Source organism: Pleurodeles waltl, chromosome 10, assembly GCF_031143425.1.
Source record: "Pleurodeles waltl isolate 20211129_DDA chromosome 10, aPleWal1.hap1.20221129, whole genome shotgun sequence".
NCBI lineage: Eukaryota > Metazoa > Chordata > Amphibia > Caudata > Salamandridae > Pleurodeles > Pleurodeles waltl.
This window is the reverse complement of record NC_090449.1, coordinates 364,884,424-364,911,136: the sequence shown is the minus strand read 5'-3', so window position 1 is coordinate 364,911,136 and position 26,713 is coordinate 364,884,424. Positions and strand designations below refer to the sequence as shown.

Below are 26,713 nucleotides of genomic sequence, written 5' to 3'. Positions count from 1 at the left end.
CCCGGGAAAGCAGCTACATGTTTTAAGCCAATTTCATTTTCACTTTTTCACAGCTATTTTCACAATTTCCAAATGTTCAAGCCTGCACATCAGTTATTTTTCCCTTTGTAATGTGAAGCATGTGAAGGGAATTAATCAGCAGGCCGTATAATACTGCTTTTGAATTATTACAGGACAAGTGTTTACATATGTTTCCCAGGGCCAAATGCAAACATTTTCTGTGACAAGTATTTCCAACAATAAGAGTCCATTTTTGGAAAACCGACATAGCAAACATATCATTATGAAGTGATAAAAACATTTTGATAGGTTTCCAAATCGTGGTGGCTGTTTTACCTCTAAATTTCACTTAGCTAATTTTTTCACTTGGACAGACAGCCAGACTGGTAAACAGACAGATAAATCCTTTGGTTCTGGAACATTTAGCAGGCAGGATATCATGTATCAAACACTAATTTCATACCATTCTAATGGTAATTAAAAAGTCTCATTAGGAGGTGCAATTGCCTCCCCAGAGATAGCAATAAAAATGCACTTGGGATTTAAAGAGGTTATACTCAGAAATCAATAACCTGCCATTTCATAATTAGAAGACCAAATACATGTGAGGGAAAAGTCCACTAAATTAAGAAAATTACCTTTTGGGGAGATTGAAAATATTGATTTTAATTTACAAAATAGGTGAACTCTTTGTGACCTATGCTGCATGACAATTAGAAGGAGAGGTGTTAATTCTGCCAGCGCTAGAGAAAAATCAATAACAAAATGGTAATATTATGATATGTTTCATTCATGCAGGTAAATTTGAAGGTGGGGTGCATACGGGTGTTGTATTTAGCTCTTTGAACATAGTTTTATATCTAAGACTGGTTTCTTAGGTATATTTAAGCAGCCTAAATATAAGGGTGTTCTATTCATCCAAGTACTCATTTTTTTCTAACAATCATCCAAAAGTTTAACGAAAAATGCATGTGGCCAGTTCCAATTTCTAAACACTATTTCTCAATATCACTGCATTAACTTTATTCTAGATTCAGTAGCTTTCTTTAGTCAAAGAATCAAACGTCCCCTACATCTGAATATTTTATAGTGGGCCTTCTAGAACTTTGAGTGTCTAGAGCAGGGACAGGAAACAAGCAGAGGAATCTGTTTGTCATGGTTGTAAATGAATGAGTTAGCCAGGAAAATCTGATCGATCTTTGGCTGATATAGGACCTCATGATGTAGCAGATGTTTTATTCTGGAGATTAAAGATCTCTTGAGCAAAATATAAATGTATGTATAAACTTAATATAAACTTATAATGCAAAGGAGCCTGCAATCCCTGCATAAAATCCTGTCTCTAATTTTCTCTTTAAAGTTGTGCTATGATGTTTCTACTCACTGCTCAATTGTAACAACGTATTATAGTTAAGTTATGATGTCATAATGCCTCTTGCCAGAGCCAGGAGTCAAGGTGAAAACGAGGTCATAGATCATAAGGAAATCAGACATTTTTTATCAGTTTTTTAAAAATTGAATGGTGATTAGCAGGAATAAAATATTTATGGTAAAATGTTTATTTTTTGTACACTATGGGTCGTTACAGGGAAGATAGAATCCCTCTGCATGTTTTTGCATATTATAAACTACATGAAGTGACATTCATTAAACTTTGTCATATGTTTTTGCAAAGCTGCTTTTTCTTCTGTTTAATTTTTCACTGCAGTTTTCATTGTTATTCTTCATGTCTGCAACTGTACTATCCGTCTCATATGACAGAGCACCACACCAAAGATTTAGGTGTTTTGTGGGTAGAACTTTGATGTACATGTGTATTATAAGTAATAAAATATCCTTGGAGGTTAAATAAAAGGTTTTTGCAAAGTCACCTTATCTTTTCATGACCTTGTAAAAGAACTTTGCTTTGACCTTTTTTTTATATGGTAAAAGAACTAGTGGTGACCAATACTATCCTTATAATGTTTGGTAGGGGGTACTTTATCCAACATATAAATCCATTTTACCTAGAAATATTAAACTTTTACAAAGTGCATTATCAGGGTAGCTCGATATTTATTGCTCAAACTCATGCACTTTTAACAACTGGTGGGTTTCGGCAATGAATGACTACAGCACAGACATACTTCTCCACAAGAGACTGCACAAAGAGCACACACAGTATGCTCTCTGTGACCCGGAAGGCATTTTTGTCCTCATTCAGAGCATCCAGCATATCTCTCCAGTAATTATGGCCTTCATTTCTGTTCCTAACACAGACAGCCCAGAATTTTCCACAGAGATGGGACTAGCCTTGAGTACTACGGTTATCCATTCCTCCCAGAACTTTCTCGGAATATGCTGCAGTCCTGCTGGAACTCAGTATTCCCAGTGCCCACTCCAGGAGACTAGGCCTGAATACACTATGGCCCTGATTCTGACCTCCGCCGTCCGCCAAGGTACCGCCGCCAAATGACCGCACTGCGGTCAGAAGACCGCGGCGGCCATTCAGACATTTCCTCTGGGCCGGCGGGCGCTCTCCAAAAGAGCGCCCGCCGGCCCAGAGGAAATGCCCCTGCAACGAGGACGCCGGCTCAGAATTGAGCCGGCGTAGTTGCAGGGGTGCGACGGGTGCAGTTGCACCCGTCGCGTATTTCAGTGTCTGCAAGGCAGACACTGAAATACTTTGCGGGGCCCACTTACGGGGGCCCCTGCAGTGCCCATGCCATTGGCATGGGCACTGCAGGGGCCCCCAGGGGCCCCGCGGCACCCCCTACCGCCATCCTGTTCATGGTGGGTTTCCCGCCATGAACAGGATGGCGGTAGGGGGTGTCTGAATCCCCATGGCGGCGGAGCGCGCTCCGCCGCCATGGAGGATTCCCCCGAGCAGCAGAAAGTCGGCGGGAGACCGCCGACTTTCCGCTTCTGACCGCGGCTGAACCACCGCGGTCAGAATGCTCGTGGGAGCACCGCCAGCCTGTTGGCGGTGCTCCCGTGGTCGGTGGCCCTGGCGGCCACCGGCGCCAGGGTCAGAATAACCCCCTATGTGATGTGGTATTTCTGAATGAACTGCACAAAGCCATTTTAGATTTCTCTGGTCACAATCTGGGGCCAGTTGAATCTGCTTTCATGCTCTGGGAGGTGTTCAAGATCATTATCTGGGGCATCTGTATGTCAAAACATTCTGGAATTCTCAGGGCAATCCGTAGGCAACTACATAAGCTAGAAGCTCTCAAGCTTGAACAGACCTTCTACACCTCAAATGATATGTCACTCCTTGTTGTATTGAGTCAAGCTGTCCAAATATGCAGAGGAGGAGACCTGGGAGAAGCATTATCTTTATGGGGAGGCACTGGTGCGTCACTGTGTGAGGGAGATAGACCTGGAAATACACTGGTGAGTATCCTCTGTAAATCCTGGATCAGTTGATATATCCGCAAACTCCTGGATGACCAGCAGATACTCCATACTAGCTCTAACGAGATAGTGCAGGCCATGGTAATCTTAATACACCATGACTTCGGCCTCAGACCCAGGGCTCTGGATGTGTACCTAGATACCATTCAACTTCTATGACTTCACAACGCACACTGGTTGTATGTGCTTCATGGCAGAGGAAATAGTGAAGGTTATTCAGAGCATGCCTGGTACTCGGGCACCAGGACTTGATGAGCTCTCCATGTTCTTCTATAATGAATATGCCTCCCTCTTTGCTCACCCCCTATCAGCAATGTATGGCCATTCTCTATACTCAGGCAAGCTCCCGCCCTCATGGCGTGAAGCAGTTAATGTTACTATTTTGAAACCAGAGAAAGCCGGCAAATAGATGTGACTCTTATCAGCCACTGTTGTTGGCACAGTTTGACAATAAAGTAGTTGCCAAATTAATAGACAATTGCCTTTTACTTCTTGTGCCCTCCATTATCCAGCTGGACCAATCTGGATTTGTGCCTGGACAATCACCATGCACAACCTTCGTACGCTGTTCACATTCATCCAAACCATAGATACTTAACTACAGGTGATTGCAGCATTATTAGATGCCATCAAGGCATTTGGTTTGTTAGAATCATCATACTTCTTTTGGCTCCTTCCCAGCGTTGCCTTCAGCACATGCTTTCTGCAATGGGAGCATGCGCTGCGCATTAATGGAGGAAGCCATGCCTAATTTCCTATCACCAGAGACACCAAGCTGGGGTGCCCTCTCTCCTATTTTAATCTCGATAGCTATGGACCCTTTACCTGCATTGTCACGCCAACATCACTTTGACCGAGACCTCTACTTCACTGTCTGAGTGATTATGGTATCTATGTACATGGATGATACCACTTTATATGTTCAAGGCCCTCAATACAAACTCTCTCTCATTATTCAGATGGTTATTCACTTTGGCGGCTTCTCTGAAATTTTCATCAGTTGGTCTAAGTTCATCATCTTTCCACTCACTCCACTACCTGTCAGTTCGACCTTGACTTCTCCATTTAATGGGGGACTGACCCAATACCTGGGCATCTGGTTTAGCAGGGATATTGACGAACAATGGATGACACACTATGGCTCGAGGAACGTATTCTTGCCTGAACTAGATTGCCCTTATATATGGTGGGTAGGACAGTGCTTAATTTGTGCTTGTTGTTTCCGGTGCAGAGGGGCCGGCACTTATTTTTCTGCCTCAAGCATTTGCTGCAAGCAAATGACACATATGGGAAAGATGGAGGAAGAGAAAAACAAAAAAGCGTCACAATGGGAGAAAGCAGAAAGCTGCAAGAGTGAGCTGAAGGGGCAGGGAGTGGCTTTAAATCGATTGAAGAGGCCTGAGGTGGCTTCAGGATAACTCTGACTCAGTATACTGTGTTCGCATATTTAATTGCAGCAGCTGCATGTTTTGGAAGAGGGCTTTGAGCACTGGCGCATTTTTATTCACAAATTAAGCAGTGGGGTAGGATAGCTATTATCAAACTGTATGTACTCCTCTCCCAGTCACTACACATTTTCTCAAAAGGATCCTCTTGAAATTAGCAACTGTGGTGTCTTAGGAAGGTAAGCTGTGGGAAACCCTCCCATTGCTCTTTTAGCAGGAAGACCCTAACAGCACTGCCAGGAGCCTTTATGCCTTCAGTTCCTGCTATATCACCATCTGCGTGCTGATGCCCGGCTCCAAGCAACACATTCCTGTTAGGTCTTCCTAAGCTTCATGCTTTACAAATATTTGATTGTCAGCCAATCCCATCTCAAGCTCATTACCCGACTATACTATAATGCAGGAGAAGGCATCCATATGTGTCCCTGCAGCCCGTTACGCCTGGGAGGGGGGATACGGACCCCCCATCACTGCAGCACAGTGCCATTATTGCTGAATGCAATCTAAGGCCCTATCCCAGAACTATAGACTGTGCCTCATCCACTTCAAATGCCTCCACAGACTGTATCGCACACCTCGCCAGTTGCTCCGAATGGGACTCACTGAGAATGTACGGTGCTTGTCATGCACTGCCCCACAGGCCTCCTTCCTGCATCTTGCATGCAACTGCGTCTGACCCATTGTCTACACTGAAATGGCCTAGATCACAAGACATCTCCCACAGAGGGTACCATTGTTGGGCCTCCTGAGGTATGTGGAGGGGGTTCCATCAGAGTTGCGATGCCTCGTTGCGATGCTGCTTCTACTGGCTAAAAAATGGGTGGCCATCCACTGAGGGAGGCAGCCTGCACCTAAGACAGCTGATTAGCTGTGAGATGCTGTGTACTGTCAAGAGCAGCTGTCTAGTTACTGTGACCTTATACTGATGTGCTCTTGGTATAAAGACATCTGGGCCCCACTTGCTTTGTATCTGCGGATGCAGGATGCAGCCTTGAAACTGGAGGCACTGAGGTCATCGCTGACTTCAGGTGAGGCCCCTTGCTCATGAGTGTCTTTTCCCCTGAAATCAATCGTGTGTATGAGGGGACATCTTTAAGCATATTTTTGCGGTTTTCATTTACAGATGTGACCTGCTGCGGTTTCCTTTTGTGCTAAGGGTTTAATTCACTATACTTTACTCTCTGTATGGTATGCTTCTTCCACCTGTTTCCCCCATCCTTGTCTCCCTCTCCTCCTGTTTGCTGTTTGAAAATCAATCAAAAAATAATTAAGAAAAAATTTGTGATATAACTGTTTAAGATAGAATATTTAGACATCTATCATGGTTGAGAGAATTAGTGGTATATATCTGAATTGGCTTATTAGAATAGTGTTGAGATTGTGGTTAAGTTAGTAAAATTAACAAAATGCTTAAGTCGCAAAACATCCCATTAGGAAGCTCTCACATACCGACATTAGAATTAAGTTTCTAGCTATTCAATATTATTTAGGCTGGTAAGAAAATGTTATTTTTTAATGCAACTGCAACAACAACCTCTGTAAATTGCAAGTCATTGGCTCAGACCAGGCACAAAATGAGCTCTCATTCTGTAGGATCAGAAACAATCGGAACCACTGGTTAATATTAAGATGTCAATATTACAACAGTTTGATAATCCAGCACTATGTGGATTCTACAGAATAATGTGGTATTGAAACTGCTGAAAACACAAAGCATGTAATCAAGATTACAATTACTAGGGACTGACCAGGCCACAAATAAATACTGTAAATTTGTATGCAATGAGAACCCCTTCATCACGACCGCGGTAAAGGGGAATTCATACAGGCACTTTTATAATGTGATTTAATTTGCATATCTGATACAATTATCTCTTGTTTCCTTGCTCTTTGTTTTACTTTCCCTGGATAAGTCCTAAAAATGTCATCTATGTTTCATGTTTGACTAGGTTTTAGGGTTCAGAGAAGGAAACACTGACCACTTGTTATCAATTTATTGTTATAATTTAGATTTTCTTTGAAGATTCTCAGCCATCTCTGCTTCCCTTCAAATATAGGGAACTGAATGAACCATGTCAATATCACGGTCTTTCTTTGTTCCCTTTCTAAAAAATGTATCATATATTGTTAGTGAATGGTCATTAGGTAGGAAATAGCAGATACCTGTAGCCAAATAGTGACCTGTGGTAAAGGATACCTGGATGGAGAATTATCTGCTAGAAGTTGGCAGGGGTGACACTATTTTCATTTCTATTCAACATTCTATCTTACAGAAGTAGATTGAATGTAAGCACTTACAACACCATGACCCCACGAGTGCCCACACACGATTCTACAACGGGTCTTATTAAACAATGTTTTTTTCAGTTTTTCATAACTATCAATTACATCAGTTACACATTGTGTAGCACCCTGTCACTGTTTTGTGCTTACAGCTTTTATCATTTTGTCAAAAAAACCAGAGCTACAAAAAGGTCAGAAAAAAGTCTATGTAAACCAGGCAGTCAGCTCTCAAATGGCACTTATGTCCCTTTAGTATAAAGATATGTAGCCAAAGCATGTCACTCATTTGCCTCATTGCTGCTTTTCCTACTGGACAAAGAGATAGATGGATCCTAGCCTCAGATTAAAAAGAGGGCACTGTGTCACTAATTTCTTCTATTCTCCCTATCCACATTGTGCATGGTGGTCAGAGATAGTGTGTGGCATTGATAAACTAAAGGTGTGAGTGATTTTTTTAACCATGGCAAGGGTCAGGAGATGTAACATTGATTGCAGTGTGACTAATGGCAGTTACAGAGTTCTGCCATGATACAGCATCCAGACTGAGCAAGGAAAAACAAAACAAAATATGTCTTTTGGAGCTCGGAGGAGAGTGCACAGTTTTGTGTTGGTCATCTGAAACACTTCATGAGTATAACCACCATACATTTGTTTGATATTACATTGCAGAAGTCTGCTTAATGGTGTTTCATTTTTTTCATAACGATAGTCATGAACAACCAGATTAGCATATAATCTGCACTAAAACATCCATTAACACATGTAAGAATACTAGTGCCTATTCCTTACTGTTGATGAGTAATGCTTGACTATCAAGTGAAATCTTCTCACCTGGGTATTGTTGTTATCATATGTTATGTGTGTTTGCAAGACAAATGTCTCTTTTGTCTTCAGATATTTTCAAAAAGTAAGATACTTTTTGATTTTTCTGAAGTATTTAAGAAGGGAATTCCATAGGGATGAGATTAGAACAGAGAGTGTTCTGCATTCAATTTTTACACTGTACACTGAGGAATCACCTCTTTGGAATGTAATTACGTACAAAAGGTAAGGATGAAAATATAGATTCAGCCTAAAACATGAAATGCTTTAATTCAAAACAAGAGAGCAAGGTGTAGTGGGTTGTAAACCGGACAGAACATCTTTGAAATAACAATAGTACATTAAGGCTGTGTCCCACAGCTCTACACTGAAGTATGTGTTATTGAATTTTCTCACAATCTTGCCATATCAAACACCACAGTTTCTTTCTTTCTATGAATTGCACATGAGAGGTTCAGTGGCATTCATCCTTAAAGACGCCCAATAATTTTTCCTGCTCCTCCAAGTACATTGAAATTCCAAAAAAGTATCATGGAAACTGTGTCTAATTTGAATGAATCCTGGTTCTAGGACAAGATGAGGTGGTGTCCTAGGGTCTCACAGGGAGGGACAAGAGATTTCTCCCCCAAGAGATATAATTTCCCTTTGCCAGTAGGTGGTGGTAGGAAGTTGGAATTATCAAACTATACTCAAAATAGCATTCTTACAAATGGGGAATTTCAATATTCTAAAAGAGAAGCATTATCAGCATAAAATGTTTTGGCTAGTTAACTAATACTCATATTTATAGTTACACAAATCAACAAAGTGTCCCATGTAAATGGTTTGCCCCTTTTCTCAAAATAACCAATATTATTTGTCACAGATGGAGACAACAATATATGCAAAAAAGGAATTCTAAGAAAACAGTGTGTAAGTAAAATAGGAAATAAAATACTCAAGTACATTCCTTGATACAATACCATTGTGCCAAGTCTGTTTTAGTTATAAATGACAATGCCAAGTCTATTTCAATTATCAATGACAATGTGAAAACAGTGATACAAGAAAGAACAATTGTGTGCAAATGTCTAGCTTTGTGGGCTACAGCCTGTGAGTCATTAGTGTCTCAATGGAAATACAAGGAAAGGTTCCCTTTTCCAGTAACTTAAGACCAGTTCCCAATGGCATGTAAAGAGATAGTGGTATGGACGTATCCCCACACAGGGCAGCCCTATATGTCCATTAGCCTCTGTACACATAGATAAAATTACATAGCACAGTTACTGCCAGCATTCTATATGTTTTATAGAATCCTAAATCCTGCCCATATCCATCTGGGTAACTAATTGTTTGAGAGAAAGAAGCAATAAGACTTTTTGTGGATATATTGAAAAATAGTCAGTATCAGTAGGAATATTTAAAAGAACAAAAATTGTGGCATTACTTTATGAAGCAAATAAAAACCCACAAGAATGCATAAATAAATACCTTCAGTTGCAAACGTTTTTATTTTTTTCGAACAAGAAAATTCAGCGACACATCCTAATCTATTATTAAAGTGTCATTGAAAATATTAAAGAATAATCTAGTGTCAAGCTATAAGCCAAAAAGAATTTGCGGGTAATATAAAAGAAATTTAACCATAAAATGGAGGCACACCGCAGAATGTTTGAGATCAGAAATAAGGGCAGTTTGGTGTTAAACAAGGACGGCATTATGAGTTTTTATTCAAACCAAGGAAACTTCAAACAAAAGCAACAGACTTTTGGTATCAAATAATGAGCATTTTTTTAAAAACTAGAAATATTTTATTGCCAAGTGGTATGCAAAAGACCTTTGCTGTTGACTGTGGGCCTATCTTCAGTAGAATAGTAATATGATCCAAGGCATATTAGTTTATTAAGCCATTCATTTTAGGATAACTTAAACAAGGTAGTGGAATTCCCAACAATCACTTGTGCCATCATCTGCTAAAGTCTGTGTCATAAGTGACCAAAAAATATAAAAATATATTTTCAGTAGAAATACATTTGAGGTGTGTAAGCAAAAATGTCCTACTCATTTGATGTCTTACCTGCATAGAATTCCGGACTATAAACTGCACCTACAACTGGATTAAGCTTCCAGCCTAAAACAAGAAAATGACATTGGATCAATGTTGAGCTTTTGACTTTTGTAGAATACCCTACACAGTTTTACATTGGTTATGTAACATATTGAACTTTCTACTGACATGATTTTGTGCACACCTGACCAGAACAAATTTCAAAGGTTAATGCAAGGTCTTTATTCAAGGGTGATGGGGTGTGAAGTTACAGACAGTAAGTAACCCAACATAACAACCCACAAGGACGCATTCATAATCTGGCCTAGGCTTCTTGGGTGTTACACTGAAAAAGAGAGAGTTATTTCTGGTTTATACTAAATTCATAGCGGTATATGCACATGAAAGCTATGGAACAAAATCAAAATTTATATCCACTAGACATCACTTGTCCAAATGATACAAACATATATTTTAAACACAAGATACAGCTGATATCACAAACATTAGTTTTCTCACAACCTGTTTTTAATTGTTTTTTTATGGGTTCTGTGACAATTACACTTTCTTAGGAAAAGGGAACAAACTTCAACTTTTCACTACTGATAAATCTTTGTTAGCTCATAATGTAATATTGTTACATGCCCAACAGTTCAACCATGATGTAAAATAAATAGTCACTTATGTATGTGTCTTTGAGAACCACAAAGGCACCAACTACTTAAATGACGCCACTGTCTTGTGGGAACACTATTTTAAGTAATCGCAATTCTGCGTATAGTTCAATTATAGGAATGCACCAAGACATTTATTGTTGTTTGGAGACGGTGCATTAAAATTTTCCCCACCAGACAACACATCTATGGGAAGTGACCAAATAATATCAAACTGGTACCCTAGCCTAACTGATTAGACTCCAAAGCTTCTTGTATCCTGCCTTGTGTTCTTAAATGACTAAAACAAATCACATAGAGCTCTACAACCAATTCTCAAAATAAATAAATGCTAAAAATGGTTGTGAGGTCAAATTCAGTGGGGATTGCACTTGGTAACCAGCTGTTAAACTACAGACTAACCTAACATATGAGTATACAAAGAGGAATTTCTGATAGAAGCCACAGTAAGGCTAAAAGTGCTGTGGCATTGATTATTTGTGCATGTAAGTAAAGTGCAAGAATACAAAATGTGACATCTGCACCTGCAAATGATAGATCCTTAATCAGAAATTTTAAACTGCTAAATCTCCACACTTTTACAACTTTGCATCTTTGTAGTTTGGACAATTTGCAGGGTTAGAGAGATGTGCACCTGCAAACACATAAGATGTTTGTTAGGAAGAGGAGAGACTAAGAGTGACGTATAGTATTTTTGGTGTTTCATTCTCTCGTCCCCCTCCTCTAAATCAGGCCATCTTATAAAATATAGCCCAGCTGGACTATTCTTAAGGATGATAATTACTATTCCTACTATTTTGTATTTCTAGTCCAGTTTCTACCTCCTGGAGAATACCTTGACTGCTCACTATTGCAATTTTGAAAATAATAGTTTACATGATGAACACTTACTTTATCCAAATTAAATGAAATATTCTTTAAGCCTTTAAACAACATTGGTAAATATCAGTAAACTTCATGGAGACTCCCCAGTACCTAGTGACACAGAACCTTAAAGAAATGTTCTAGCAAAGTATTGACTTCTTTCCACATTATATGAAAACATTTTGGGAGCTTAAAGAGACTTTATAAATATGGGGGCATATTTATACTCTGTTTGCGCCGAATGTGCGTCAAAACGTTTGACGCACATTTGCCGCAAACCGTGCACCATATTTAAACTTTGTCGCCCGAGCCGGCGGACGTAAAAATTCCTCCGTATGTGTCATTATTTGGATGTGGGAAACTGCCTTGCGTTAATGACATGCAAGGTATGCGTTCCCACCCAAAAAATGACTTTAAGGCCTGTGCACCTTATTTATACTCCCATGTCATTTTGACGCACAGGAGGGGGTGGGCCTTAAAAAACGGCGCACAGCCTGATCTGCGCCTTTTTTTAACACCTTGGTCAGGGCAGGCGTTAGGGGACCTGTGGGCTCACTTCCATGGTCTCTGACCATGGAAGAATTCCAGAGGTGCCCTCCCCTGCCCCAGGGACACCCCCTGCCACCCTCGCCCACCCCTGGAGGACACCCATGGATGGGGGACCCATCCCAGGTAAGTACAGGTAAGTTGAGGTAAGTATTTTTATTTTAAAAAAATTAAGTGGCATAGGGGGGACTAATTTGGGGCCCCCTACATGCCACTGTGCCCAATGACAATGCCCAGGGGACAGAAGTCCCCTGGGCATGGCCATTGGGCAAGGGGGCATGACTCCTGTCTTTGCTAAGACAGGAGTCATTTGAATGGGGGTTGTGCGTCACAAAATGGTGCAAGTCCGGTTTGAGGCATGATTTTTGCCTCATACCTGACTTGCACCATTTTTTGACGCACAACCCTCATTTTCCCCTACGACGGCGCTGCCTAGTTTGAGTCTTTTTTTTTTACTCAGACCAGTCCACAGCGCCGGCTAATGTTATCCCTTAAATAAGGTGTCCGCATGGCGCGTAGGAATGGGGTTAGCCAGAGGCGACATTTTTGACGCAAACCGGCGCCGGGACTGGTTTGCGTCAATAAGTATAAATATGGGCCATAGTGAGTGCTATACAAATTGATAAGTTAGGCAAGACACAGGGGTGGGTAGTCAACAGAACTGGATGGAGTCCAGTGGGTGCGTTTTGACTAAAGAACAATTACTTGACTTCTAATTGTGGCTTGACCATTTCACTGAAATGTGCTGAAAGCAAACACTGTGGGGTGTATTAATGAGTGTAGTAACACAGAGCAGCACTGCAAGTCACCTGGCTGCGCTGCATTGCATTACAGGGATAGGACAGGAATGTGCTTATTAATCCAATATGGCACATTCCTGTCCTTCCCCCCTGCGCTGGCAGCCTTTTTCCATCCTAGCGCAAATGCAGGTACCCTTGCACCATGCCTGTGTTGCATGCAGGATAGTTATTGTGCAGATGAGACACCTTCCGGCATAAAAACAATCCTAAGAGGCGTTTTACTCTGTTTATGTGTGCTGCAGAATGCAGCACACAAAGAAAGAGGAAAGAACAAGGAGAAATAAACATATTTCTCCTAATTACACATCTCCTGGGTAGGCATAAGATTTTGGCACATTCCCAGGTTTAGAAGTCCTTGTAAGTCTTAGAAAGCATCATAATCCATGGGAGTTGTGTGGGAACACTCACTGCAACACCCATAGAACACCTATTTAGGGCAGAGTAAGACAGCGCAGCGATTTGCGCAGCATTGCCTTACTCCATATTTTTTAAATCATTCAAAGCCAAGCAAAGTGGTTTTGTGTGGTTTCAAAAATATGACTTAGTGGTTTGCGCCACGCATGTACCAGGTTATGAGGTGTAAGCATGGAGCAACCCACTCATAAGTATGCCCCTGCATTCTAAAGCTGGGCAGAGACCATAACACAGTGACATTTCTCTGGGAGGAGTAGTCTTTAGCTTTGAGTAACTACCAACCATTTGTGAACTAGTAAGTTACTTTCAAACTGCGGAACCAGGAGACATGGGTCAGATGAACAAAGAAATATATCAGTTGCAAACACCGCAATTCCCTAAATCACAGAGCTTGTGACTTCTAACTATGTTTTTGGAATGTAGGTTACCAAATCCCAAAATGAGTTTAGAAGGGCATAAGAAATTGCTATTTTGAAGGGAGGTGTTTAGGGCATCATTTCTAAACAGCAATTTGTTATGATATGCATCAAAGTTTTGTGACCAAAAGTCAGTAGCAAGACATTGAAATTTTACCAGCTCCCAAAATTGTGTTGTAAGCCATTCACAAAACTGAACAAGTCACCTTGGAACCCTTCTAATTAGTGAACAAAAGTGTCTATAAAAAGTTTTAATCTTCTCTTTAAATGTCGTCCCTTTTCCATGTAGAAAAATGGGCAGTATAAAAAAATATTTAAAAAGTGATCACAGACGTGGTGGCCTGCTGCTCGCCGAACACCACCATCCCGGTGAGGTCCACCAATTGAAGTGAGTTGCAATTTGTACCGCACTTCATGTATATTGATGAAGGGGGTTGGAGTTGAACCCCCTATGAATCTGAAATTAGTGCAAAGTTCAGTTTTCAAAATTCCATACTGGTAGCAAAACTACAGTTTCCAATGTGCAACCAGACTTTTGTGACCAGAGTTTCATTTATGTTGCACATATGTTTTTTTAATCCCAGCTTCTCCACTTATACAAATTATGTGCTTTTGGGTGATCACTTTCTAAATTCATTCTTTTGATCCTTTTTGGCAAGTTTGGGTTTACTTAGAATCAATATAAAAGCTGCTTGGAGGTGTGTGGTTAAACAAGTTTAGGATATCACCTGGTGAAAGGGGTCATTTGTCAGTTTCCCGGCATTCACAAAACTGTAATATGGCAATAAAGTTGTAGCTTTTGGAGCGAGTAGGAAGGTACTAAATGCTAGGATTTCCTACTTTAAGAAAATGTTTGCTGCTGGGCAAATCATAATCTCCTTGTGCATACTTCCAGCGATCTGACAGGTTGTGAGCACTTTCAAAAATGATTAATGGAAGGAATAACTTCCAAAGAAATACATGGTTTTCAGTCATACATCCAGAGCTGGTAAAAAGCAGGTGGCTTTACATCTCTGAAGTTGAATTTTTACTCAGGTTGCATTTTGTTAGATCCCTCCAGTTCAGCAGATCCCACCTGCTCCCTCCACTTCAGCAGCCACCACTTTTAAGGCTCATAAAATGCTGAAAGAGTGAGAATCGGACATCCTGCCAGGACACTCAAGGTGCCTTGTCTGGCTGCTTGAATCCTCTTTAGCCTGTCATGTGAGGAGGCAGGAGTTATAGGAACCAAAATTGGCATCCTGCATTCCCTCTGTACAGCAGAGGGACAGAAGTTACAATTGCGGAACAAACATGCAAAATTCGGATTGTTGGCCTTCCTATTTATATGTATTTTCCATTGTCATAATCCCTGGGAGGAGACATGAGGGGTTTAATTGTTGCAACTTTACTTAATTATTAGGAATCTAGCAATGCTTTCCCCTCCCTATCTCCGCTTTTTAGCAAACATTTATGAAAAGCAATGCAAGTTGTGCAGTTAGCGTGGGAATATGACCTGAACAATCTGACTTTTTCAGGAGGGCCTTTTGGAGTAGATTTGCCTACATCGAAGAACTTTTTGTTGTGGAAGAAATGGGGGAAATTGTGCAAATAAACAATTCCTCTTACCCCATACTTGAAAATGATTAGACCTGAGGAGAAATATCTTGCAAAGGGTGAAAAAGAATAGGTGTATGTGTGAAAATCCATGAAATACGGAGATTTTCAGGGGACGTGCATGAAACGTTTTCTCCGTAAATGTAGACAACAGTGCAGAACATGGACAGAAGCATCTTTTTTTTTATTGTGAATCAGGAGCAAAGCTGACCATAGTTGCACAGATACCTGTAGTCATGCACATTTCAAAGAGATCTGAAACTATATTGAACATGTTGCAAGGATTCAAGAATTAATTGGAATGAAAGTGAACTCACCAAGGAAAACATTTCAGAATCTTTATCTTCACATTCTTTCAGCCCCCATTGTCTGTCTATAAAAAAAGTTAACCTGGCAGAACTAATTGGTGTGTTTTTTGGTGTGATGATTAAGTAACTATTGACATCATATCAGTTACTTTTAATGTTCTGCCATGAAGTTCCTGATTTGTAAAATAAAAAAATGGGGTATCTGCCCAAAGGATTTCTTATGAGCCTGCTGATGGCAATGGCAGTCAAGGTTTCCATTTACCAATGCTACCAAATCTTGATTAATTGCCAAGTCTCCCTCTATTCTACCTTCTTGTCTCCTCATCTCACTGTTGCAGGTTATGTTTTTGCCCTTGCTTCATCCATTTTTTACCGTTTACCTATCCTATTGTTCCCTCTCCTTTCTCAATTTCTCTTGCTCTGGATCAGGGTCCGATAAATCCTGATCCCCAGAAATGAGTGCTAATGCTCACCACCTGCCACCAAAGCACAATGTAAGCAATGCCTCCGCTGGGCCTAAATCAAGGAAACATATCTAAAAACTGATTTTCCAGGAGTTTCAAGTAAGGTCTATGTGGCTGAAGTTAGTAGGTCTCAGGCTGATTTGCCTGTTATCTGGAATGTGTACAAACATGTGAGACATCTGTACCATAGACAGACAAGTGGAATTTGGGCAAAGAGCCTCTGAAAGGGATATTGTTCCAATTTATCAATTTGGGAACCAAAGATAATTTTTAAATGAATTAAAAAATACGCACGTCTTCCCGGAACTAGTGTTGCCTGAGTGATTATCTTAAAACAGAGGGTGATAATTAATTATTGATTTATGATGAATAGGCTTTCTTTCTTCCACCATGAATTCAGTTTGATGCCATCACACTGCTCGATTGATAAAATATGCCCCTTTTCCATCTGCAATAAATCTGAAATGCTTTTACAGAAGTACAACATACATAGCCTTGGTTATATTGATGTTAAGTGTATTACAAAGTAATTGATCTAAACCACATTTGATTATATAAATGAGTTTTGTCCATGGCAATAAACCTTTTGCAACTATATTGTGAGAATACTTTCTATTTTCCCTTGCTTTCACGTTCAGTACTTCTATTTGCAGTGGTCGATTGCTGCTGTTATTGAGAGATGGACAGTTAAAAATAAATTGCCCAAACCCTTTGCATGCTATCCAGACACAGATTTTAAGAGGTATGGGAGGATTGCTGCTCAGAAGGGGTGTTCACGATTTGATAGGGGACACGGGATCCGAACCTACTACTGAAAATAAATATTGAAAATATCAACTGAGTTTCCAATAAATATGTTGTATTTAAAAGGAAACAAGGTAGACTTTAGGGAGTGTTTAAATTGCTTAATGGGGAGTGTTTAAATGGATTTTTAGTCCCTACACTTTTGGAACAAAAGTTATATATATTGGTTCCTTAAAATGTTAACAAATAGCCGTGACATTTTCATCCGATCTGTCCTAAACTTATTGTTAAGAAAGCAACATTGTTAGATGAAAAAGCAGATCAAATGTATTATTTTAACCTCTGTATTTGATTTAAAAAGTTTAAGTACTACTAAAAATGTTCCTTTGCTGCTGTTTCATAGACAATGTCTGTTGCATACAAGTATCGCTGCTTGGGGAAGAGGCTAATATTTATAGCTTTGAATTCGCCGCAAGAAAAGTTTACTAGCCTTATTAACATTTAATTTAGGGTTTATGTCGTGTTTGTGCTGACAAAAACGAATTTTTGTTTACAATGCAAAAGTCCTTAAGTCTAGTTGCAATCTATTGCAATGGTTGATAGCAGTGAATGTGTATTCCAGGTCACTGGTTTCACGTTTTGAAACTCAACTACCATGTGTATACCTCTATCTCCCTTTCCTGTTTTACCACAAAGGTCATTGGTTTGTCTTTTATTCTTGGACCATGATCAAAAATTGGCAAAGACAGAGCAGTCCCGAATAAAGCGCCCCTGACCCCCGATTCAACAACCAGGTCAAGAATTAATTTATTTGCGGGGTGTCACTTCCCAACCACCCCACTCAGGCTACGCCCATGCCGTTAAAGACTCGTGTTCTAGTGGGTAAGCCATTGCTGTGGCAGCATATAATCTGAGTTTTAGCACCATCTTTCTTTAATAACTAGGGGCCTAATTTGTACTTTTTCAACACCGCGTTTGTGTAATTTTTTGAGGCAAAAGCGGCGCAAACTTAAAAAATATAATTGAATTTTGTAAGTTTGCGCCACTTTTGCGTCAAAAAATTATGCAAATGCGGCGCTACAAAAGTATAAATCAAGCCCTAGGTTCCTGATCAGGATCTGCAGACCCACTTATAACATCTATTTAAGCGTACATTCTACTGGCATTGCTGCTCTGACGTAGCTAAAAAAGGTGAGTTAAAGACATCTTCCCAAAATGTATTTATCTTTGCAGTCTGGCCTGCTGGAGTGAGCCCAAAAGGCCAGTTGGTCACAAAAAAGTATTGAGATTCACAAATGTTTTGCAGGTTATCTTTACACAGCAATTTCATATTTTGCTTCCAAATTGTTTGCATTGTTTTATGTCGGATCTAATTGTTTAACAGAGTTTTGTCTTAATAAACACAAACTTTAAATGGCAGGAAATACAGGTAAATCTTCAGAATGCATGAGTGAGTTACTCCAAGGATGGGAATTGAAGGACCACTCCCATATTTTTAATCTGGTAGGGGAAAACTTTTATAGAAATACCAAACTACTCAAACGTGTTTCTGTGGATTGGTCCTCCTGCAAGCAACCCCCAAGAGTATGTTTATTAGTTGAGAAGTGTTCATGTAAATATACGTTTTGCATAAATGTGAATACATTTCTGAGCATAGTGCTGTGAACACATTGATAGAAGTCTTTGATACCTAGATTTATGACTTTTCATTAGTGACGCTAGCCCTTTATTTCTGAGTACCTCATTTGCTTTATCTTTGAGGTTTTGCTCAAAAAAGAGGAACCATCTAAACATCAATGATTCTGAATTTTATTTTCCAATAGATTATTTATTATAATGTATCAATCTTCCTTTTAGTTAACAAAGGACAGGCCTCTGGCTTCTCTCCCTCAAAATGTACTGCCTGTTCTATCACTGTCCTTATGCAGTACTAGTCAATTACTACCTGCATCTCCTCTAGTTCAACCCTTTCCATTTGAAGTAGTTCCCTCCCATAAGGCCCTACATTTTCCCCCCACGAAGTGCAGCTCAAGAAACAATATTTGAGACTGTTCATGTTAAATGTGCTCCTTTCTTGTGCCTCAAACAATAAAAAACACCGATTAAGATTAGTCTTCATCTTTTTTATCCCATTATTGCTTTCACAACTTGTTAAGAAAGGGGAAAGATGATCGACAATGATCCTCAATGTAATCTAGAAAGTTGTGTGAGACATTAATATGCATCTTATAACATGAGGCAGTTACTGCTGTGCCAAACGACATTCCTCTGAGTGTTTTTTAAAATGCACAAGGCACCCCTTTTCATGTAGATCTTACTAACATCCATGCCGAGACATGTAATTAAATGCTGGATTGGCTCATACCACACTGAGCATTTGGGTAGATTCTCACATCCATCAGCCGTCACTGTCATAGAACATGACAATTCGCTCTCTGATTTTCAGCTACACTAATGGCCTCTCAATTTGTCCAAAACAATTCTTTGAGATGTAGATCGATGCTTGCAGTTCAAAGCTACTCTCATGTTTAATTTCCTTCCCACTCCCCACCCTGATGGCTCTACCACCAAACCTTTTCCTTTTTCATCCAATAGAGGACGACTTAATTTATCACGAGAACAACAGCAATGAAACTTTACCTTGACTTGCCAAAGAGGTGTGTGCTGGCTCAAAACTGTGTGGGTTAGTCATGTGTGAGGATTTTGACACTTCGAAGAAAAATATCTGAAGTGGTTAAGAAGATGAAGAAGCCAAAGTCCTGGCAGTTATCTTTGTGAATCTATTTTTGTTGCAGCCATGGTAACCGTCTATTTTTTTCTTGGTATCATGCCTTCAAAACACAGCCTAGATGTAGAAAAGACTATGATGTGTCCTAAATTTATGAAATGTGCCACTCTGGAGGACTTCCATAATTTAAAAGATTTGATAAAATGCAATAAAGTATGACAAGTATTTCAACTAAAAGGCATAATGTACTTTTAATGACACCATTTAGGAGTAGAGTTTTGTAGGATCATTAATTAAGGCAGAAATAACGTCTTCTTAATAGGTGTGAGAGATTACAAAATTCTGTCAAACAAATTCTCTCAAACATAATACTTCTTACAGTTTATGTAAGAATGCATCTTTTGGAACATTAATAAAATACACTCTAAAATATTTTAGAGGAATACTCATTATTTAGGAATCCCTTCTACAATGTCGTACATAACTATATGAAATGTACAATGTACAGCTCTATGTAGGCCTATATTTCAAATCAATCTCTACCTTGGGACACAACGTAGCATTCTCTTTTTTCAGGATTGTCCTCTTTGTTTTGAAATAAGTGTTATATAGGTTTGACATTAGGCCTAGGTAAACAGATTTGTACAAACTCCTGACCTTCCCAATTATAGATGATGTATGCATTGATGATACTCACATACACTACAAAGAGTTTGAAATGCTTTAAGAGAAAGGAGCCTGTCAATCCACACTTTAAACACAGCCAGAGATTTAAGGCATTTTTCTACTGCACATGAGTACACCTCAAATATTTTCATATTTACAGGGTGAAAGGGTACCCTCTTGTGTATGTAATGGGGAAATTATGCTTTTATAAAACTATGTGTGACCCTCCAGAAAAAGATTAGTTTGAATGTATTTTCTCCCATTTCTGTGTGGTAGGATAGTTTCTAAAGGGACACATTCATTTTCTTCTGCCTACTCTGGGTGCTGACACCTGCACAGCACATTCAATTATTAAAACAAAAACCTACCCCTCAAATAGGCATTCAGTATTTCTCATGTAATATTCTCTTCACTATTTCCAAGTATCTAATAAGGTGACTACAGGCTATGAGGTGTGTCCCTAGCAGTTGTTTGGCAGTCAGATATGTAAACTATTTTAGAACATTGGAATGTTGGGGGCTCCATTGGAAACAATTGAGTGCTCTGGGCTTTTACTGTCTGGTAAAAGCCTGGTGTGTCAACATTCCAATGTTCTTTGTCCACAGCTACAGCTGTGAACAAAGGCCTCATGCAGCCCGAGAGGATTTTAATCCCCGCAGGTTCTGTGAGGACTTCTCAAGTGGCAGAATGTTCTATACCCTTATAGCCTTCTGTAGCTGGGCCATACCTGCAATTAAAGTCCCGCTTCCTTGTTAAAAGCCCTCTCCTTCTGCTCAGACCTTTAATGCTAGAGCAGGCCTTTAATGGTCGGTATAGCCCACTACGGCGAGCCCTAAGGCTATATTATACAGTACAACTGGAGTCTACAACAGCTGCTGTGAAGGGTAAGTAGTTAATATATTCGATTAAATAAAAAACTGAAGTGGTCAACAGCTGAAAATCATCTAATAGAAATCTGAGACCTGATACAAAACTGGAAACTGCCATGGATCTCCAACTGCCTCTCGAAATATAGGAGGCAAAGAAAAATAAATCTTACTTGTATGTGCCAACCCACTCTTACGACACTAGTTTAATAACACTCTTAACATGAAGAGCTGCAAGCCCAAAAAATAATAAAAGAAACATCCTGAAAAGTCTAATCCTAATGAGATTTGAATGAGCAATCACATCTGCTTAACAAAGTTGAGGTGTCCAAATAATCCACAGGCTAAAATGCTTTTGGCTTCCTCTAAATCTTATAACCTGCTCACAGTACAAATTAACACTTTTTTCAGCTTGCAAAGGAAACATCTGAGAAAAGTCAACACTATCTGTATCGCATGCAGAGACATTTGTGTTACCTGCATGTTACTTGTTTGTAACACAGTAATACAGCTAAATTGTTTAAGCCACATTAATAGACATTTTTAAAAGAAAAAAAAAACTATGAATTAAACATGCAGCCATTCTTGCTCCAAATCAAACCAGTAATATGGATGACAGACACAAACTGTAAGAGTAGACTAGGTAATAAGTAATAACCTGAGCTATCTTTAAAAATAAAAGTCACTGTAAGACATGCTACTGCATAAAGCATTCATTAATGTTACTTCTATTGGCACTTTCAATAATAACTATTATAATTACTAGTGTTAATAGTACTCTTTGTATAAACTTCAGACCTGCACTTTATAAACAGATCTTACAACGGCACACACTAAACCAATGTGAACTTGTGTACAATGCCTTCACATTAGATTATCTGGACAGAAATTACTAAATCAGAAGCACACAGTTGACAATTGACATGTATTTCTCAAATATTGTATTAGTTTCTTTCAGTAAAGATAAAATGTAGTCTTTATTGAGCCAATAAAAAAAAGCAACAACATTAGTCAGCAAGTGCTTCACGTCTTCCTGTTGCTCATCCGACTTAACATTCCCCATTAAGGTGATACTGAAGTTTTCTTATTTCCATAGTTATTATGTTGTTTAATTGCTTTTGTAATGTTCTGGTGAAATATTTATGTTTTTATTCAGAGGAACCCATCATGCTATCTCTGTTTCCTCAAAGGTGTGGTTCCCCAGCAGAAATAAGACAAGCAGACAAAACAGCGTGATGCATGATGATGCACATGGAAGTCACAAAAGACAAAAAGGTTCTAGGGTTGTAATATCACTGAATACATAAAGAGAAACTCCTGTTTATACTGAGTGAAGCTAATAAAGTACTTAAGAAATACATTTTAAATGACAATTATGCGCCTCCATATGTATCTCATCTTTGTCTGTATCTGGGTATGAGGTAGTTTGGCTGACTATATAACATGCTCCTGCTATGCTTTGCCTGTGGCTTTCATCTTACGAAAGGAACTATAGTTTATGTGCATCAGGACAGTGGGGTAGTTATTAAAAAAATAATGAGATTGCCAACAGAGTCTTTCTGTTCCAATTGCTCTCTTCCATCAGAAGTTTTAGTTAAAAAGAATATGTTGCACTGTCACATTTAGGTTTATTTAGTTTCCAAATATATAACAACAAAATTGTAATTTAACTCTCTGACATGGCTTCAACTTTGATGTTACCAGTTAGTAAGATGGTAGTATCTGCAACCTCAAACTATGGTTTGATTACCATGCCACCCATGGTGTATTACAGGCTCCTGAAGACCTTTCCAGTACAAAATACTATGCCTAAGCAAAGTTTAAAACGTTTCCCACTTTGGATACAAAGTCAGAAATGTTTGGAGTAATACAAGCAGTTCTCCAAATTAGTGTTCTCTGAAAAATATGTTTTTTGGGGGCTCAAACCTTGTCTACTTTTGCTGGTAGATAGGGCTTTCCAATGGCCTGTTGTACAAAAAATCTATGTATCTCCCCATGTACCACCCATGGCCCCCCTATGACACAAAGTAAAGCAATACTTTGCATTACTTTTTGCCACCTTTCCAGTACAATTCTAAATACAACTTTTTTGCTGTTTTGTATCACTTTTTGTGAAGCAAACTCTGTACTAAATGTTGGTAAATCTGTCCCTTGGTTCCAACTTTCAACAATACATATGAGGAACTATCTAATCCCATTCTGAGATAAACACAAAGTGGTGGATTCCATTGCGAATTCAAGACTGGATTATGCAGACTACTGTCTTTAATAAATATACTAGGAACAATGGGGTTGACACAAAACATACCTTTTATCAACAAACCTCAGCAGTGGAAAACCCTTGTCTCTTTCTTATTTTGCCCAGCAGGATTCACCCATTAAACCAACTTTCCAACCATGTTTAATTGATAAGGGCCTGAGTTTTGTCAGGACAAAATAATCATAAGATGGTCTACAAGATGGTCAGCAAAGGTGTCCCCAAAAAAGATATTCAGAAACTCCAGAAACTGTCAAACCAAGCAGCCAGACTCTGCCTCAAGCAAAGAAAATCAGTCCACATTACACACATTTTAAAAACATGCACCATAGTGGCACAGAACATAAAGATAAATGTCCCCAACATCACCTTGTAATTCAGGCTGGCTCCATCCTAAATATTGTTGTCCATGCTTTCCCAAAAATACTCATAAAGAAAACCTGAGGTTTAGTTATCGAAATCTGATTCCAAGGACCAGTTTTAACTGGTAAAAGCAAGGAAGCATGTTGTGTTTCATTTATTTTGACTGGCAATTTTTCAATCACAAAGCCCTCAATACCTCTGTTTTAATGCTGTCAATACAACCTTTCTAATGCCCCTCAACACCTTACCAGATGGTTGTTTCATGATTCCAGAAAACAAGGTCTGGGATGGGAAGATGAGCTTTTTTAGGTCTGACGTATGTGTCTATCTATCTATATATATATATATATATATATATATATATATATATATAACCCACTGGCAGTCACCAATAGGTAGTTATAGTCAGGACCTAGTTTCTATAGAAAATGCTGTTTTTGCTTGCCTGTATCTTTGGTGCTGTATCTTTTCCCCCCAAAATTTGACATTCATGTGAGCTGCTGTTTGGAAAATTTCAGGGTGATCCATCAAGCGGGGGTCGAGATAAAGGGGGGGTGAAATTTAGAGCTTTTTTCAATATTAATTCCCATATGGGCAATTGAACAGTGATAGCGCAAAAAACACTGCACAAAATTACACCAAATTTGACAGAAAGGTAGCTTTTGGTCCAGAAACAGTCCTTTTTGTTATTTGGTGTAAATCCATTCAGTAGTTTTTTGAAAAATTCAAGGAAATCCAAATTTGTATATATAGGGATGCAAAGGATACATCTCAATCTTGTGCAGAGATCTGATTGGCTGATAACACTTCAGCAAAAGAAGTGTTTTCAGCCATCTTGGGACTCAGCTGAAGCAAAGTCTCAGAAAAAAAGAAAAAAATATAGCTCTGGTGGTGGGGTTCCAACAGGATCCTCTGGGTCTAAAAAGCATATTTTTTTAATTTTACAGTTGGATCCATGGTGGATCCACCATAAAATAAAAGTAAAAAAATTAAGTGCGGGCTCCTGTGATTCGTTATCATGAAGGCCCTAAGTGGGCCAAGTTCTGGGGGAATTTCTTTAGGAATGTGGGGGGGGGGGGGTGCTCCTGGCTTCCTCCAGCTGCCCCGGGGACTACCATCTCCCTGAGGCTTATAATGTATATGCGGGGGTGCATGCCCTCCGCTGCCCCGGGGACCACCACCTCCCTGGGGCATTTAAAAAATGATACGCAGTGGGCCTATGGCACCACCCAGTGCCCCAGGGACCACCACCCCCACAGCAAATATAAAAAAAAAAGAAAAGGGGAACCACCACCCCCAGGGCTTCTATAGATATATGCGAGGTGCCTTTGGCCCACCCACTCCCCTGGGTGCACCACCCCGTGGGGGAACAGGAAACAATTTGAAGTGGGCCAGTTTCGGATACCCATAGTCCAGGGGACCCCAACCCCTGGGGCTTTCTTCAGTTTGTAGCGGGGTTGCGTGGCCACCCTCATGGAGCCACAGATAGCCCTGGCGACCGCCACCCCCTAGGCCCGGCTCCTTCTATGTCCCGGCAGTGCCCACCCCAGGACAAAGCTGTTTGCTGTGGCTTGGCTGCAGCACTGCAGCCAAGCCACAGCAAATATTTACACTTCTGGTTTTAACAGCGGGACCTGTAAATCAAGTCCTGCTGTCAAAACCCAAAGTTTCATCTCTGTCCCCTGCACACTTGCAGGGGAAAGAGATTAAAATCTTCAACAAGCAGGGAGCAGCTGCCTCCAATCAATTTCTCCTACTCAGACACTTACGCACCCAGTCAGACTCGCTCAGATACTCATGCAACCATTCACAAACCCACTCACACCCTCATACACCTATTCACAGACCCACGCACACACTGACACATCCACTAAAACATTGAGGTGTGCGCTCTCACACCCAGACAGACAATCTGACAACGACTCTCACCACAGATACACCCACTCACATCTATTCTCACACCCAGAGAGGTCGCGGGCAACTCCTGCTGCGCACGGCCAAAGGCCTGTGTACATCATGGGGTGGAGTGGTTAGGGGGAGTAGGCTGCCGGGTCTGGCTGCAGGCCAGGTCTTGCAGGCAACCTTCCTGCGCGCGGGTGAAGGGCATGCATGATGAAAGTTTGAATGCTTATAGGGGGCTGGCCTCAGGGCCTGGCCGAAGGTGGTTGGATTAACATATAGAAATGAAAATTACTATACGTTAAAAACCATAGAAATTCACTGAAAAAAAACAAAGGTTACAGGGACATTATAGTTAGTAAATAGATTTTTTTTAAACATAGAAATTTGTTCTCTAAGGTAACTATAATTCATGCCCTCGTCATGCACCGCTAATTACCCCACAAATTAAGGTGCCCATGTCATCTTTGATAACATCCTTGATAATATCAATGTAATATTTGCAGTAACATTTTTAGGAAAAAACTCAGCATGGCTGGGGCGCTAGTTATAGTTACCTTAGGGCACAAGTTATAGTTATTTGAGGTAACTATAACTATAACTGCTGAATTTCTATGGTTTTGTATGCATGATATGTGACCTGTGATTAATGAGACTTGGTCTCCGAAACACACTGAGTTTGTGTTGTACCATTGCACAATAAAGTGAAGTTTGACATTTGGAGGTGAAGTTGTCTCAGATGCTTTTTCTTGTGGACACTCAGATACAAGTGAACACTTAAGGGGAAGCATTTTTAGAGGATCTATATATATATATATATATATATATATATATATAATACTTACTTCTTGTGAGTAGAGGGGTGTAGGGGGTTTCTGTGAGATCTCTTCATCTTATGTGTATGTGTATATATATATGTATATATATATACACATACACACATATACATAAGATGAAGAGATCTCACAGAAAACCCCTATACCCCTATACTCACAAGAAATAAGTATTATATATATATATATATATATATATATATATATATATATATATATATATATATACATACATACACACATATATATGTCTATATATATATATATATATATATATATATATATATATATACATGCACACAT

The 26,713-nt window shown here is 39.6% G+C and overlaps 1 protein-coding gene across 29 annotated transcripts in view; it reads right to left on the bottom strand.

The window, feature by feature from the left end:
* The window catches only part of RBFOX1 (RNA binding fox-1 homolog 1), a 788,453-nt gene that overhangs the window by 303,992 nt on the left and 457,748 nt on the right, over positions 1-26,713 (bottom strand). For all 29 annotated transcript variants that reach the window (XR_011199113.1, XR_011199112.1, XM_069210596.1 and 26 more), the window contains exon 7: positions 10,003-10,056. Coding sequence is in view for 27 of the 29 variants with exons in the window: in XM_069210596.1 (XP_069066697.1) it covers positions 10,003-10,056 (54 nt within the window). In the remaining 2 variants the exon portion in view is untranslated. The remainder of the gene's footprint in view (positions 1-10,002; positions 10,057-26,713) is intronic.